The following is an 18,475-nucleotide window of genomic DNA, read 5'->3' as shown; positions in this document are numbered from 1 at the left end:
ATTTAGACGCTCGCAGAATAACATTAGGCAAGTTAGGAAAGTTCTTAATGTTTGGGAGAAGGATCTTGTTTCAGGCTAAATCCCATCATTTCCAGTTGAAAATGGATTTTGTTACGGATATATATATATTTTTATTCATGATGATGTGTGGTGTGATGGTTATAACTGCCAAATATGAAATGTCACATTTTAATGTTTTTGCTAAAGGCCTAGATTATTTATTTTGCCTTTGACTATTTTTATCTGGGTTTATTTCTTGGTTTTGGTTAAGGAGCTAGGAGGGCTGCCTTAATTTACTCTGTACTCTTTTTCATTAGTTTCCATCTTGCTTTTAGTGGGGTTTTACTCTGGGGACAGGAGATGTGGTCTGGGCCTTTGAAGCCCTCTGAGACCGTGTTTAAGTCTACGCGTGTCACGTCACGTTCCTCTTTAAAACAGACAACCGTGCTGCCAGAGGGAATGGCCCGATGCTCTGTCACCAAAGGCAGGGGGTCCCATGGGAAATATATCCTCTATTTCTCCTTCTTCCAAACTGTAGATACTTCCGGCTTACATGGGTACTACCCCAGATCGAGCCGACACAAACCAACCTGAAAATAATAATAATTCACAAGTTTCCCAGAAATGTGTGATTCTAAAAAAGAATTGAAGGTGAAACAAGTAATGTACTAGGTATACTATGTGAAGTCATCTACAAGATGTTTTTTTTGCATCACGCGGTTGCATGGCATGAATGAGCAGGTGGGCGTCAGACTCCCAGCCTCTTGTCTACAGGTTAGTGTGCAGACAGTGGGAATCAAACCAAGTACTTTGTGCCTGGGAGTCAAGCATCCTTCAGCTGCTAGGCGATCCCACCTCTTATGTATTGCATTGTAGGATTGCAATGTATTGATGTAGGAATACAATGCGCAGTAAGGCATGAGAACATTCATAACACCAGCTCCCTCTCAGCAGCGGTCTGATCGTGTATTCTGGGGGTAACGTTGGGGGGTGGGGCCTGCTGGTGATTGACAGGTCGCTCTGAAATGCATTAGCCTTCACAGACCGACGGGCCAGAGGAATAATTGTAAGCACTAATGGCAGAAGTCATTATGCTGATGCGGCTCTTTAATGGATAGGACAGAATGTGCCGTTGCTCCGCACCCACGGCTAATGCTATGTTCGGAGAGAAAAACAAAAAGATGGGTTGGTTTTACTGAAATAGGCCTAGTATTTTTCTCGCTCTCATTGTGTGTTGGTGAAAGTTTAAATGTACAGAACAATGTGTGAGTGTCCAACCCAGCAATACACAGACAAACTGACTGACGGACTGAATGAACAACACATCAAAATGAAACACAAGCACCGCTTCCAAATAGCGAGAATAAAGTTGTCTACCGCCGGCTCTAATGCTGAAAAGGCTCTCTTTAAGTGGAACTGAGCATAACTCATGGGCCAATAAGTCATCACAGCCTCTTCCTCGTGTAAGCATGCCTAAATCTAAGAGGAAGAAAACTGTGAGAAACGTGGCATAGATGCCCATTTACGACAATAAGTAGGCCTATAAAATACCTAGTCGATTTGGTCGATTGTTGTAGTAATCCATTACGCACGGCAGGGGTCACTGTTGTACACAGAAACGTGGCCCTTTCTCGTCAGATGGGCTTATTCATTCACACATACATTTTAATTCCCTCTTCTTATCAGTTGTTTCGTTTACTATTTGAGCTTTTTTTTCCACCGTTCTTCATAAATATAAATGTATTTTAAAAAAGCACACATTTTTCCGCAAATAGGCTAAATGTACCTTTCTATCCCCCCCCCCCCCCCCCCCCCCCCCCCAAAAAAAAGATAGACTATATGCCTGGGTAATCTATTCTTTATTGTGATTTAGAAGTACTGATACTGTTACTACAACAACTCAAATCCATACGCCATGGCAATGTACCAAGCTATTGCCAGGCTATTACACTGTGCGTAATTATTCCACCGTGCCTAAATAAAGCAGAGAGGGGGTCGATAGCTGCACTCTATATTCCGGAGAGCTTGCTCTGCACCCCTCTCTGTGTGCTTTTGGTTCGGTCCTCCCTCAAGAGAGAGACTCCAGTTCAGTTATCCTCTTCTCCTCCTCTGACTGAAGAAGAAGGGATCGGTTGTTCCAGCGCCCAGTCTACCTCTACACTACTACTGTCCCGTCCTGCGATAGCCTGACATTGAGTCCGTTTCTGTATCTGTTGGGGAGATTTAAAGCGCCAAGCTGGACCGCTACAGGATGAGCATGTACAAGGGGAAGCGTCGTAACCACCGCTGTAAGTGTGCGTCACGAAGGCGCAATACCGGGCGCCTTGTTTTGCCTGATAATATGAATCCATCTACATTTCATACTGGCGATATTTAAATAACTTGATGATTATCGACTGTGTGTACAATGTAAGAGAGGTGCTCCGTGTGTCTCGGGAGTAAAAGTGTATGACCAAAAATGCTGAGTCCAGTTCTGGCTTTGGGTAAAGTTATGCGTAAAAGCGCGGTCACCGCTAACATATGAGATAGCCTATTCATAATGTCGTGAGAGCGATGACTTCGGCTTAGTTTGTCATTAATTGATTTCAATAGTTGATATGAATTAACAGACAATGAAGCAGAAAGTCTTTATTCTACCCTGCAGATGTTCCAATTGTCCATTGATCGTTTCTATGTATCCGCAGATACATCCTTATAATTGTTGAACTATTTTTGTCATTTCATGTCATTGTATGTCATTTTAACACAACAATCAAGTCAGATTTATAAGAAAAAACAATCACCCATTTAACTTACCCCCTGTCATTCAGTTCAATTCAACAACAACACGTGACGCCACCTTATTATAGGGTCGAGATATATTCTCATACTTCAGGGAGTTTCATTTCATTATTTCGAAACCTTGAAGCCTACTCTGTCAACCTTGGAGATCGGATCCGTCAGTCATTGTTTTCTGTCTTGAGAAAGCGCTCAAAGCGATGCAATCATTTATTAATGGTATTCTGGGCTGCCTGCGATTGTGCAATAATGAACACATTTACGGAGACCCAGAGCGCAATGTATGGAACGAAAATAGACAACAGCAGTATGGCACAACATAAACAGATGTAGGCCACTGTCTCACGTTTCCAGACGTGAAATCTCATACATTTTGTGAGTACAGTTGGACAAGAATAAAACACTAAGATAGAAAAAGGTCTTTAAAGCTGTCATAAAAGAGAAACAGAGTTTTTAAAAACCTGGATTTAAATATTCACTTTTGTCTTCTCTAAGCACAGGCCACTTTAAAGTAACATAATTGACATGATATGAACATAATTAACGTAATTGCCTACCTGAAACTCTTAAAAACACGCCGCAATAATAGCAATATCTAATCATTAATAATAACTATAATAATACCAATTATCAATTTAATAACAAACAAAAAATATCACTTACAAAAAAACGAGTGTGAGACGTCAGTTAATTAAAACGAAAGATAGAAACATTGGACTCGGAACTGATCCATTTGAGGTTAAATCCCGAGGGTGATTTAATCGGATCTTCCTCTGTGTTCTATGAATGATGAACAGATGAATGAATTCAGCACAGGAACGCACACAAATAATTCACCCTTTTGGCCTTGCTATTTCCAAATATGTACACAGGGTACAAACAACTTTATGGCTTGTCCCCTGCATTCAACCTTGGGCGTGTTGATCAGCAGTATGCATGGCCTGGATGATGGGGAAGATTTAGAGCGGAGCGGGAGAGACAATGAGGTGTTCCCGCCAAAACCCAGGTGTTTAAGTCATGTGGAGGCGAGATGAGCTCTATGGTTTTCACTCTGAAACGTTTTGACGGTTAGAGGCTCCGATTTTTGTAATTTTCAAAGCATTCATTTAGATATATAGGTTATTACTTTTGTAGAAAAAAAATCATATAATAAAATTGTATCACCTAACACGAATGAAACCTTTAAAACAAAAAACCATGGATCGAGGAGTTATTTGCAAAATCTAAACCTTCCAGTCGACATTGTCATATTTATGAAATCCTTTATTTATTCATCGTGCTGTTCTGGTTCATTGTCACTTTGGTCTCTCTTGGCTCAACCAAATGAATCCTGTTTCGAATCTAAATCCCAAATCCTGTTCCGCCAACATCTTAAAATACAGATCCGGCAGATCAGAAACTCTTATCCAAACTTACAAGGAACGACCAAGGATGTACTGTAACAACAAAGCCACCTGCGTTACTAAGTCTTGGAATTTTTCAATAACACAGCGATTTTATGTTTTTCTTCATGCCTTTCAAACTGGTGAGGAGGTCTAAAGCACAGGGTCCTTGGACCGTCGGCGGCGAGGCGGTCTGCAGCACCTGCAGTGTGTCTGACGTAACCTTGCTGTTGCTTTGTTACTCTATTTGGAAATTGTTGTTCAGTCATGGGGGGGGGGGGGGGGGCTATACATTTATACACACAAGGTTTACCCTTGCCTCGTGCAAAAGTATAAAGGAGGGGTGGGGTTAGAGGGGTAGCAGGTCAGTGTAATGGCTAAGGTGTTTTACCCCCAGTAAAAGGGTCCGAGTTTGATTCCCAATGCCCACAACCGATATGTAATCCTCACGCAGAAACCCGAACCAGCTCATCAAGACATGTATCTGCACTCACTGTCACTTTGGATTAAAGCATCTTCAAAATGACTTTATGGTAAAAAGTTGAAAATATAAAATACATTTGTTTGTATGAAGCACCAATGACAAGATCCAGCTGTACAGACACCTGATGTCTGTCTGTCCACCTGGGACCCAGGGGTCCTGCTGTCTTATAGAGGCAGCTTCCTGGGGACCGACGCCCCAGAGCCTGGGCCAGAGAACCATGAGCTGAAGGGGAGGAGTCACGCCCTGTTCCCCGATTCGTTGCGGAGATCAGAAGGGAAACGGATTTGTGCAAGTAGACAAAGCTCTCAGAAGGGGATATAATAAGGGTATTTCCACAGAGGCCGCTCTACAAAGTGTCGATTTGAAACTTTTACCAACACTTTTTTTAGGGTTTAACTTGGCTGGCCGAGTTTGTGTTCATTCAAAACGGCCAATTACAGACCCCCGCTTCCAGCGGCATGATTGGTCTTAACAAATACGAAGCGAGCGGAAAAAAACACCCTCGCCATCACTTTAGATCAATAATCTAAAGTCTGATTCATGAGATAAGTCCATCAACATCAGATACTTGACTACATCAAGGTGGCGTCTCACATCTCTCTAATCCAACACAAGACATAGTAGTGAACCGTTAGCCAGGTAGCCTGAGAACGAGATAATGAAGAAGGACATCTTGGGACAGCTCAAGTCCATCACAGTCTATCAATATCACAGATTGTTTGTGAGCCAGGCAGTGTTAGAGTTCATGCATGTTTCATCGTAGTCTCTTCAGGCTGCGTTAAAGTTCATACATTTTTTATTATCGCCTCTTCAAGAATACTTTCCCTTTAATTGCTTTCCAGGGTGCCACTTCTCTCAGTTTTTCGTGCGGTGCATGACTGTGTGTGTGCGCGCGCACGTGCGTGCGTGTCTCCCTCCGTGCCTTCTGCATATATCACGAAGGCTCTCCTCTCACACATTGTTTGTCTTTATCTCAACATGTCCAAACAGCCAACATTTTAATAACAGGCTGGTCGTCCTTCAGACAAAAGCTTCCGTCTGTTTTCATGATACCATGGTCTCTCTCTCTCTCTCTCTCTCTCTCTCTCTCTCTCTCTCTCTCTCTCTCTCTCTCTCTCTCTCTCTCTCTCTCTCTCTCTCTCTCTCTCTCTCTCTCTCTCTCTCTCTCTCTCTCTCTCTCTCTCTCTCTCTCTCTCTCTCTCTCTCTCTCTCTCTCTCTCTCTCCTCTCTCTCTCTCTCTCTCTCTCTCTCTCTCTCTCTCTCTCTCTCACGAGCGATGCTATCTCCCCACCAGGCCGGCAAGTGGCTGTCATGGCAACGATAGCGATGTTGGTTAAGGGAGCGGCCGTGGACAGGGGGAGGGGCTCACCTAATTGCCCATTTTAGGGTTTTCCTAGTCGAAACGGGCCTCCCGTTTCGACTAGGAAAACCCTAAAATGGGCAATTAGGTGAAAATATTGTTGAATAATTACAAGTATTCAACAATATGTAATTGTAGCATATATATTTGAACAAAGATAAAAAAAGTTATGACCACTTCCTTCAATAGTACTTTAAGGGATTTAGTTGAGTCTCCCTAGTTGAGTGTAAATGCATTGTTTTACATTGAAACTGGGCCCTGTAGAGCTTAGAAGAGCACTTTGAATAAGAAAAGAAATTTCTATAATATATAAATGATTGGAAAAGTAATTGATAATCAGCTGACTGAAGTTATCAACAAGCCACCTTCCAAATTACACTCCCTTGCATTCTAATTACAAGTATAGCGCAACCAAACACCACTGATTGCTGCCATGCTGCCCTTAACCTTAAGTAAGCCAAACCGTTGGCAGATCCCAAATGCTAACTATCATTGTTTTCTGGTTTAGGTTTAAGCCTAGGTTTAAGGAATGCCTGCAGCCTCATCTCTAGGCATCCTTGAACACGATGGCGTAACCCCTCCGTCCTTAATGACCTGGATCTAAAACAATTCACAGGAAGTCGCTTCGGATAAAAACTTATGCTGAATAACTCAAGTGCGTGGGAACTGGAGTGTGTGTAGGGCTTTCAGAGAGCGGTACATCTCTGCTGTACAGACTGTGCTTAACCCCCTCTCTGTTGGTATTCAATTGAGACAGCCTTCAGCGTGCGTCTCCGTTCTCCGCTCTGTGTCTCCTCCCGTCTCCCTCCCTCTCTCTCTCTCCCGTCTCCCTCCCTCTCTCTCCCGTCTCCCTCCCTCTCTCTCCCCTCTCCCTCCCTCTCTCTCCCGTCTCCCTCCTTCTCTCTACCGTCTCCCACCCCAAACCCTGACCGACCAACCGCTCGCTGGGTTCGGCGGTTGCCAGGAGAACAGCGAGTCCCTCCTGTGCCAGGTGAGGCGTTGTCGATGGCAACGTGAGGAGAGCTCGATAAGACAGGGACCACAGCCGTTAAAGGTCTGTGTTTGTACTCTGCTGCGTGTCTGCGAACGACACCGGGGGAAAGCAAGGCTCAGTGGAGCGGGCCGGCGGCGCCTCCGGGGAAAGGGAGCCGGGTGTTTACAGAACCAGGTGCCGCTGAATCACACGCTCTAGTCCTTCACTGCTAAATGATAGATTCATACCGCAGCATTGTCGGATACTCAACAGCGTTCCAAGGGTATGCTTTATGCTTCAATAGCGCTGCCTTTTAACGGTTACAAATCAATGCGCCGCACATGTGTGCAAACATTTACACGCATGCATGTACATGTGTACATACCCACGCACACACAAACACACACACACACACACACACACACACACACACACACACACACACACACACACACACACACACACACACACACACACACACACACACACACACACACACACACACACACACACACACACACACACTTAAACAAACACCCACGCAGGCAAATGGACACCTAAACACACAAACGCACACACACACACACACACACACACGCACAGACACACACAAACATAAGCAAACACCCACACAGGCAAATGGACATAAACAAAAACACACACACACATACACCACTCGAAGACATTTGCATAGACACATTCGTTACAGTGGATCCTTAAGCACATGCATAAGCAGGCAGACTAACATATTCAGTGGCCCACATTTCCACCAGGCACGTCTGTTACCTCCTGCTGTTGGACTACTTGCTCAGTCTATCCTCTCCCTGCAAGACACTAAGCAATAATAACAACAACACATTCGAGCATGCAGCACTTTTCCAGACACTCTACAGTCACTTTACAATGGCAATCAAACACAAGAGAAACAAAATCGGACATCAATAAAAATAAAATTTTCATTCAAACTTTTCCAAACACACACATAAAGCAGCGGAAAGAGAGACAGGTGATGAGAGATTGACATCAAAAGCATTTTTAGTCTATAAATGTTTTAGTGGGGGGTTTAAAGTGCCAAGACGTGGGCTTTAAACTGCCATGATTTGGCGATTGCCTAGAGAAGCGTTTCCCTTATGTCGCCCCTTCGAGGCCGATGAGGGGATGTCTCTTTATAGACTCCACGCTAAGCAGTGGGAGACCGAGTCAAAGATAAGCCCCCCAGAATAATCTCATTATCAACGGTTGTCACAAGTACTTCCCTCCCGACCACCGAGTATTGCCTGGAAAAGCGTGCTTCTGAACACACACACATTCGTCTGTGTCTACCAAAGGGTTGTACCGCCCACGAATCCTCCATTGCTGGTTTCTACCCTCCCAGCTCCAAGCGGTTTCTTATTTAAGCAACGTCTTCTTCTGTCTAGAGACGCCTGGCCTGATTTCCCTGTTGAGTTTTCATTATTGTTGTTGTTGTTGTTGTTTTGTTGTGGTGACAGAATGTGTCATGGCGTGGTAAGTGAGGTTTTTTTGCTAGTTGCGATGACTCTCACAGAGAGGGGGGGATCTCTGTGCATTTGTATGTGTCTCTCTCTCTGTGTGTGTGTGTGTGTGTGTGTGTGTGTGTGTGTGTGTGTGTGTGTGTGTGTGTGTGTGTGTGTGTGTGTGTGTGTGTGTGTGTGTGTGTGTGTGTGTGTGTGTGTGTGTGTGTGTCGTTTCCAGGTGAATAAGTTAAGCAGGATTCTCTAGAGTGAGGTGTGGATGGAAGTAGCTTTTTTCCCATAGATAAAAGAGGTGAGGAAAAATATATCCTAACTGATCAATAGTGATGCAATTAATTATCTAATGATGCATATAGTTAGACGTATCGATACATACAATTCAGCGTTACGTATAATATACAGAAAAAAAACGCCCTTTGCTTTGTAAAGGCCAGTAAAGCTGTATTCAATGAAACATCCAGAATGATGCTGTTTTCGTTTTATTTTCAACATTGTTAATTGTGATTCAATATTTGAAGGCGACTTGGTGTAAACTGTGTTGGTTATTAGTGCTGGCTGCGCGGTGTTTGATGTTTGGGGGTTAGGGGCGGTTTGAGCAGCACCTTTGATATGCAGATGGCGCCACTGTTTGAGCCGCGTAATTAGACGGCAGCCATCTGAGACAGACCCTGCTGGGGCCCGGCTGTTGTCAGGGGCCCTTGATTGGTAAACAAGTTGTTTTACTGCATGGCATTACAATGTCCCTGCACGTCAAGAAAGATCAGGTGAGCAGTGTTGAGAACATGTGATGGAAATGTCCCCACAATGACCAAAACTTTTTAAGAAGTTTACTTTTAAATTACCATGATACAAGATGTCCACACGATGACCCAAACTATTTAAGAAGTGTACTTTTAAATGACCATGATACAAGATTAATTTATGTATTAAGATGTCCCCAAAATTACAACAAATATTTTTAGAAGTGTTCTTTTAAATGGCCATCATACAAGATGTCCCCACAATAAACAAACTATTGAAGAAGTGTACCTTTAAAGGACCATGATACAAGATGTACCCACAATGACCAAAACTATTGAAGAAATGTACCGATAAATGACCCTGATACAAGATGTCCCCGCAATGATAAAAGAGGCGAGACGTGTGTTATTTTAAAGAGGAACACAATACAAAAATGTCCCCACAAGGATTTGTCCGTAGTTCTGGGCTTATTACAACAGAAGGAAAGCCAGCTACAACAGCTACATCTTCACATCTCACTAAGCAGCGAAGGCAAACCTCCAATTTACCCCAGACACAAAAAGGCATTACTCTACAACAGAACGAGTGCAGCTCGGGAAACGGCTTTTGTAGCATAAGCTGTGGAAAGTCGTGCAGATGAGCGTGACTCCCCGAGGCCTGGCTGAGGCTCGCTCTGGTGCCAGAGACAGAGCGCACTATTGGGGCTGCAAAGCATTTTGAAATAAGTCTCATTTTGTTCCATATTGTTGGTACATTAGTGGACAAATCTCACCCAATGGTACATTTCAGTCTCCTTCAATTGCCCAATAAACAAGCCTTTTAAACCGACCTTCAGTATATAATGACTTTTCAGTGAAGCTTTAGGACCATTCCTCTATTGTCTCTTGTATTCAAGCTCTTGTCCGAGAAGGAGGGATAACTTTAGTGACTTCATTCCTTCCAGCCTGCTTTCCTTCTTTTTGAGTAATACAATAGCCGTGTAGCCTTGGGTACTTCATTACCTTCTTGTTTGTGTTCACCCCAAAACCTTCCCCAATCTCCTTACATACAGGTTCCTATGTATATCACTACAGTTATTATGTGTTATATTTATTGGAGGCATTTATCCAACATGAGTGCAAAGATTTGCAGCATGGGTGGCCAGAGTAGGGATAGAACCCCTAACCCTGGCAGGGGTAATGCCTTGGTCCACCAGTGGAGCTAGACAGGGAACTATCCCATAACCCTGGCAGGGTTAATGCCTTGGTCCACCAGTGGAGCTAGACAGGGAACTATCCCATAACCATGGCAGTGGTAGTGCCTTGGTCCACCAGTGGAGTTAGACAGGGAATTTAACCCCTAACTCTGGCACAGGTAATTCCATGCCCCATGAGTTGATCTCAACAGGACCCTGGCACCATTAAATCCAGTGTGGTAAGAGAATGAAATAAGGTATTTTATTCAGAGACTGGGGGGTTTGAAGAACCACTTGTGAGTGGACATCATCACAGCCGTGGTAATGAAGGATAATTCCTCCTCCAGCCGCAGCGTCACATCCTACTAAGCAGCCCGAATCAAGCACACCTAACCTGGAGGGAGAATTGCTGGCCGATGCCTCCCCAGCCAAGCCCCCCCCCCCCCCCACCAACAGGCTAGCTCTATCTGTTAGCGCTCCCGCTGATGAGCAATTATCATAATTATCATAATTGGTTGCTTTGTTCGTCTAATTAGGACGCCGCTGTAATTGGTTCCAGACTTTAGTTCCAAAATAATAGAGAAGGAGAACGCTTTCTCTCTCATTCTCCCTTTGCCTCTCTTTTCCCTCTGTCTCTCTAAGTTCCCTCTCTCACACTCGCGCTCCATCTCCATTGCCTATAATTGACTTTAATGCCATCAATCACCCGGGCTCGCGCCTCGCAGAAAAAGGGAATGGGTTGGGAAACGAGGAAGGGAGAAGGGGTATTTTTAACTCCAACGCCTTTGCCCTAGCGATGTGTCAGATTGTCAGGTGAATGGTGTGCTACGGATAGATATGATCCCTATTCGTTTAGTCGACAGTCATAATCCTCAGTCCAAACATCCACAAGGCAGTTAACAAATATATTTATAAGATATATATTTGACAAGGCTTTAGACGTTTTTAAATCATTTTAATTCAAGAGGGCTTTAATGTCATTGATTTTTTATTTTATTTTATTTCCAAGGCAACTCATTATTTAACGATGGAAAAATAACAAAATCATCTTGGCATACAACATATATTTATATATATATAATCATTATTATATATTATTTATAGTTGCTTGACAGTTTAAACTAATGCCAAAATCGTTTAAGAGCATGGAGTGTAAGACCTTTGGCTGTGTTCCCCGTTCTCTAGACAGCAGCCATTTTGACGTTGCCTCCCTAATGGCCTAATGGTCACATCTGACGGAGACATATTGGCATGGAATACTGCGGATAGAAAATGGCAGCCGTGTGATTGAATTTTTTTCGTTATCCAAACAGTTAGGAGTGACGGATGACGGCGGCTCAACAGCTGGCACCAGCGGAGGATATTTGGAAACACCGTCGACAGCCGACAGGCACAACCAATACTTTGACGTTTTTAGTCCTCTCACTCTCCAAATCGTCCTCTCATTCTTTACCTCTCTCCTTCTCTTTCTTTCCATCTCTTTCACTCTCACTTTCTCTTTCTATCCCTCTCTCCTTCTCTCTCTTTTCGTCTCTTTCACTCTAACTTTCTCTTTCTTACTGTCTCTCCTCTCTCTTTCCATTTCTCTCTATATATATATATATATATATATATATACACACAGTATATATATTCTCTCCTATATATACCTGTATATGTATTTCTCAAACACTATCCCACTCACTTTATTTCCCTCTCACTTTGTCTCTCTCACTCTCTTGTATATATGTGTGTTTCTCCTCTGGCAGTATTGGTACGAGAGGATTTGTTTGCATCTGTTGTGTAAGAGAAGGAGAAAACCGAGGTATTGAGCGGGCGAGGAGTAGACACCAGAGAGAGAGAGAGAGAGAGAGAGAGAGAGAGAGAGAGAGAGAGAGAGAGAGAGAGAGAGAGAGAGAGAGAGAGAGAGAGAAGAAGTGAGAAATGAGAGGCTGCAGTCTGATATGACCAGGGCTTTTAATACAGTGTATATGTTATTCAGGTAGACAAGCATTTGCATATCTATGTGTGTGTGTGTGTATATGGATGCGGCTATGTGTGTACTAAGCCCTAGATGCCGTTCCAAATGAAGAAGGCACCTCTACTCTGGGCTAAAATGCTTGTTTCTTCTCCCTCATCTACAGAGTATTCCTCCAAATTCTCTCTCTCTCTCTCTCTCTCTCTCTCTCTCTCTCTCTCTCTCTCTCTCTCTCTCTCTCCTCTCTCTCTCTCTCGCTCTCTCTCTCTCTCTCTCTCTCTCTCTCTCTCTCTCTCTCTCTCTCTCTCTCTCTCTCTCTCTCTCTCTCTCTCTCTATCTCCTACTCTCTCTCTCTCTCTCTCTCTCTCAGAGCAGAGATAAAAAAAACCTACGGGCTAGTATGATGCAGGATGCAAGGCCTCTGTGTGCCCAAGCCCTGCCTCACGATGTCCTCAGCGTGTAAAGCACTTAACGATGTATTCCTATAGTAAAAGTACGCTGGAACTACCACAAACACCTTCATTATCACTAATTTATTGTTAAAAACACATACTGGATTTATATATTGTTTTCTGCTCATTATTATATACAATGAACTGTATTGGCAGATTTTTGTTATTGCCCTAATTGTTTTACAAAAAACGTTACAAATGTGTAACATTTTCACAATTGTGACAATTTAATATAATTTTTTCCAAGCTCCAAGTCATCCCTTAAATCTTTCTTTTGAAATGCTCTTTCTCAAGGTCTTCTAAGTCTTATTAAACCATTGAAACTCTTTGAGTGCCACTCTGATCAAGTCCATCACATTCTCCGCGGCACTTCAAAATGTCCCGTTGTCCCGCATTGTGCACCGCTGCACAAAGCAAGCAGCTCCATGGAGTATTGTGAGGCTGTGCTCCATAGCGGTGGCTCTATAATAGATTCAGTATCTCCACAAAGAAGACGCAGAGGTGGCTGGATGCTCAATAACACAGAGGGACCTAAATTTAAGGGCCCCTCTCGTTTCTCTCTGTTTGACACCCCCCGACACTGCAGTGAGTGGGGGGACCACATTGGCTAGTGAGGATGCTGCCATTGACCAGGGGAGTGGTGGTCTCGGGGCGGGGACCCCCGACACTGCAGTGAGCGGGGGGACCACATTGGTTAGTGAGGATGCTGCCATTGACCAGGGGAGTGGTGGTCTCGGGGCGGGGGGGGGACCCCCGACACTGCAGTGAGCGGGGGGACCACATTGGTTAGTGAGGATGCTGCCATTGACCAGGGGAGTGGGGGGAACTGAGGCCTGTTTGAATAGACAGCTTTCACAGCTTTTGTCTTCTGTGGAGGTCTGAGGGCCCCTCTCTCCTCTCCTTGTACCTTCTCTCCCCTCCTTGTTGTGCCTCTTCTCCTCCCATCTATTGTCCTTCCTCTTTTCTCTTCGGTTCTCGCCTCTTCTTGTTGCTGCTCCTCCTTTTCCCCTCTCCCCCTCCTCTAATCTCTTCTCTCTCGCTCTTCCCTTCTCGTTTCTTTTCTTTTCCTCCCCTCAAACCCCCCCCGCCCTCCTGGCAACCAGCAGGCATTTAGTTCTCAGGCACATGGTGGTGAACTGGTTTGGACATCAAACATTCACACAGAGAGACATTTGGCTTTTATCCAAAGTCCCTGAAAGGAGAGGCTGAGAACGATCAATATTCTGAGCAACTGCAGACTTCCACCGCACATATTGCTCAACCAATCCTACAAGAAATATTGCAGAGTGTAGCGGAGTTATGGGATCAGGGGAAGTCATATGAATAAGTGGAAGTTGATTGCACAAACGTAGAACAGAATGTATATTCACTGATGGAAAGTATATAAGAGTCAGTTTGAGTCTGAACTCCATGGAGAACGCAGAGCAAGAGAAGAGTCAGAAAAGATGCAGATGTTGTCTACCGCTCGGGTAGACATTCGGTGGAAAAAGGGACATCAATAATCGTTATATTGGAATCGGTGTATTTCTTTGGACATATTGAGACCCACAGTTGCCAATAGGGACAACAAGAATGCATAACCCTGTCCGACAGGATGGTTTTGCCGTGTCTCTTTGCTAAGCTCGGCACCAAAAATAATGAAAAATACAAAAAAATACAAAACAATTAAACTTTCTCTATCGCTATCATCTAAAAGTATAGTTTTGGAATGAAGCACTTGAAACTGTTTGCTCATTTGATTAATTTAATTCTTGCAATTTCCAAGTTGTTGCTTCACGGTTGAATGCACTTATTGTTAATTGGTTTGGATAAAAGAGTCAACTACATAAATATACCAGAACCATGGACAGCTCTATTGAGTAGGACCCCCCCCTCCTCTCACACACACACACACCAGAACCATGGACAGCTCTATTGAGTAGGACCCCCCCCTCCTCTCACACACACACACCAGAACCATGGACAGCTCTATTGAGTAGGACCCCCCCCTCCCACACACACCAGAACCATGGACAGCTCTATTGAGGAGGACACCCCCCTCCCACACACACACAACAGAACCATGGACAGCTCTATTGAGTAGGACACCCCCCTCCCTCACACACACACACCAGAACCATGGACAGCTCTAAAGAGTAGAACACACACCACACAAGAACCATGGACAGCTCCATATAGTATAACCCAAACCGCACCCACACACACGCACACACAAGAGAACCATGGACACCTCCACACAGTAGAACCAACCACACACACACACACACACACACACACACACACACACACACACACACACACACACCACACACACACACACACACACACACACACACACACACACACACACACACACACACACACACACACCATATTTCAAGCAAGGTCTACCGGATTCTAACTGATGACGACAACTTTAACCTCATTCCGTTAAACATTAAAAAAGACCACTTAAGAGAAAATAACCCAAACAGTAGCAATCTAGGGTCTGTTTCATACAAGTATACTATTGTTCGGTTTTCTCATTTGTATACTGTTCCTTCATTAATCACCCTGCTGGCCCCTTGTTCTGCTGTGTTTGGCTCTTTTGTCCTAATTTTATTGTGTTCTCTCCAGAGAGGACATTGCCAAGTATCGTCATTAAAAAAAAGTGCTAAAGTGCTAGAGTACTAAAGTTCAGGATTACTTATATCGAGTAAAAGCCTACTGAAATCTCTTTGTTAATTCCCCCAATCAGCAGATCCACTGTTCACACAGATCCCGGTTCAGAGTCTTGCGGGGCTGTTTGGGGTTGATTTCATTCGATTGCATGATTGGTACTAGGGATGCAAATTATCGAGTAATTCATTAATCGATAGTTGTTTCATCTTATCGATCGATGATCGATTAATTGATAAGCGGCAATTCTTCTGAGAAGCTGAATTTCCTTCTGAATGTGACACATTTAGGTGGTAATTCAACAAAGCCGTTTAGTTGTTGTACTTTAGAATACTTCCACATATTGTGCATTTGGCGTCTTTGTCGTCATTAACCAACTTAAAGTGGCTCCATACTGCACTCCGTCCTGCCGTGTTCCAATACCCGTACTGTCCGTACTTACTAGCCAAAATTTGAGTACGCATTACTCCAATTCAGATCCTGCGAAAAGAAGTATACTTCAAGGACCCGGATGCCGTACTCAAAACGGGCTAATCGTGAAGTGTGGATCGAAGGACACTCCCCGTACTCAACGGCAGCCTTCTTAGCTACGTAGCAGAAGAGGCGGAGCCAGGCTGAGCTAAAAGTCGGCGCATTTTTCACATAGCCTGCATTAATATAGTCATTTTGTAGTTTTTATAGTTTTTATAGCTTTTTATAGCTGCTAGGCGTAAAGAGTTCACCGTTCAAAGCGGGATGTTTATTGCGGGGGAGGAGCCACGGCGGCAGTCGTGATCGTAATTTCCGGTTAGTGCACCACGGAGTACTCGATTTGGAACAGCACTCGCATCTGAAAAATGTACGTAGTAGCCAGTGCGGATAGTATACTTCCTTTAAGTATATTCATGGAAGTACGGGTATTGGAACACGGCCCTGCTTTTCTTGTGTTCCCGCTTGTGTTCCCGCGTGTGCGTCAAGTACGTCTGGCGTCAAGTGCGCCCTCATGTGGAAGGTTGGGGAATTACGGGTTAAAATGCGATTAATTGCAAGTAATTTATTTTAATCGAGTAATCTCTTATCGACAATTAATCGATAATCGATTAATTGTTTGCATCCCTAATTGGTACGTCTCTCTTTACATGCATTTGAAGTTTGATGATTGTAATAATTTCCAACGTCAACATCACATTATTTTCCATGCTCTCTGTAGCAACTATGTCCTCCCACAAACACATGTGTGGGAGCACACATGTGGTTACACAAATAAGCGAATGATTATCCCCACACATATAATCAGACACAAACACACACACACACACACACACAGAAGACCATGACTATCTTCATACACACAGAAACCAATTTCTCAACGTATCATTCCATAAACTGTTTCTCTGCGTGTCTTTTCATACTCATTTCAGGCTATAATCTCATTTCCCGTGAAGAGATTTGCTGCAGGAAACAGGCCAATGTTTATTTTGTTAAGTTATGTAGGTTATGTTTTCTTCTCTCTTTTTTTCAATTAATTCATTTGAACTACTTTTTAACATTCATCACAACAATGCTCATGGAGACTAATTACTTCACTAATTTAGATTTTTAATCAAACTTGCAATTTCTATTTCATTCTTTTTGTTTAATTCTATTTTGGATTACATTGGTGAGAAACTCCTCTCTCCTCTCTATTCGAACAACAATATTACCATATTTGTACATCCTCCTTCATGGGTTGAAACTATAAAATTCCGGCGATGCCTTTCGGTCTCAGGGTCTCTTCTGCTCTGCTGCAGCCATCCATTGGCTTTGTGTTCCTCCAATGAGAATGGATATCTATCTCCAGGGACATAAACCTGCTTTGAACCGGGGCCCACGAGTACAGTCATCACACACTCAAGTACTACACAGGCCAACATCCAGGCGCTTCTGAAAGCGGAAGACCGCGTGTCGGTGTTGACTGCAGCACACCCAGGGAAATGTTCACACTCGAAAATAAATGCCTGCAAAATCAAAGCCACTTCAAAATCCAGTTTTGGAGACATGCCTTTGGTTGTGGGAATTTTCTTTTCTGGTTTACAGACAAAACCCTCCCTTCCTTTTCTTGGTATTCTTAGGGAACGTTCCAGATTTTTTTTTAAGGCAACTGTCATATTGAGTTGCAGTTTCCAATATATTTTTTAAGACACTGGTTCTCTTGTAATTACTTTTTTAGGCACAGTGCTGTCTTGTGCACTGCATGTTGCTAGGCTTGAGGGATTTTTTTAGGCCTTGATGTAAATACTCTTGTAGTGGAGAAGGGGTTGTCATATGAACCGGTATGGTTGGCAATGTGGAAGGTATCTTTCTGGGAGCCAATGACTGACCAGTATTTCTGTTTCTATTTTCTTCCAGATATAAACATGGCGGGTGAGCCCAAGCCATACAGGCCCAAGCCGGGAAACAAGCGGCCACTGTCGGCTGTGTACAGGTAAGAACCGATCAAACCTTGATGTCCAATCATTCCTGTTTTCAGGTAAAGCCCAATCACACCTGTGTACAGGCGAGGACAGTTCACACCTGTGTACAGGTATTAACCTATCACAACTGTATATCGGTAACATCCAAACACTCCTGTATACATATGAGAACCATTCCTACCCGTGTACAGCTAGCAACCTTTCATGGCTGTATACAGGTAATAACCTTTCATACCTGTATACAGGGAAGACCCAAACACTCCTGATAACATATGAGAACCATTCCCACCTCTCCCAACTCTCGCAGCAAAAGGCAAACAACACTGCCCTTATTGTGTAGAAATAGTCATACTGCACATCAAATTAAACATGAGAAACTCCGCTACAAGCACATATAAGTTGTTATGCACACCAAACCCAACTCAAACACCAAGCATATTAATAATCAAATATCAAAATCTGAATAGCGTCAGAAAGTCAACCCACTCTCCACATTTCCATTGATACCGCACCGATACTTCATTGTACACAAACAATATCATCTCAAATGAAAGCTAAGACCATGACGAGTTCGACAGTACCACTGTCAAG

General features: G+C 43.6%; 1 protein-coding gene across 1 annotated transcript in view; it reads left to right on the top strand.

Annotated features, from left to right (window-relative positions):
- The window catches only part of LOC130377559 (RNA-binding Raly-like protein), a 55,644-nt gene that overhangs the window by 21,155 nt on the left and 16,014 nt on the right, over positions 1–18,475 (top strand). Inside the window, exon 2 of the mRNA XM_056584715.1 lies at positions 17,820–17,895. Coding sequence (XP_056440690.1) covers positions 17,820–17,895 — 76 coding nt within the window. The remainder of the gene's footprint in view (positions 1–17,819; positions 17,896–18,475) is intronic.

This window comes from Gadus chalcogrammus, chromosome 23 (assembly GCF_026213295.1).
Source record: "Gadus chalcogrammus isolate NIFS_2021 chromosome 23, NIFS_Gcha_1.0, whole genome shotgun sequence".
NCBI lineage: Eukaryota > Metazoa > Chordata > Actinopteri > Gadiformes > Gadidae > Gadus > Gadus chalcogrammus.
Note: the sequence above shows the minus strand (reverse complement) of the source record. Positions and strands in the feature narration are given on the sequence as shown.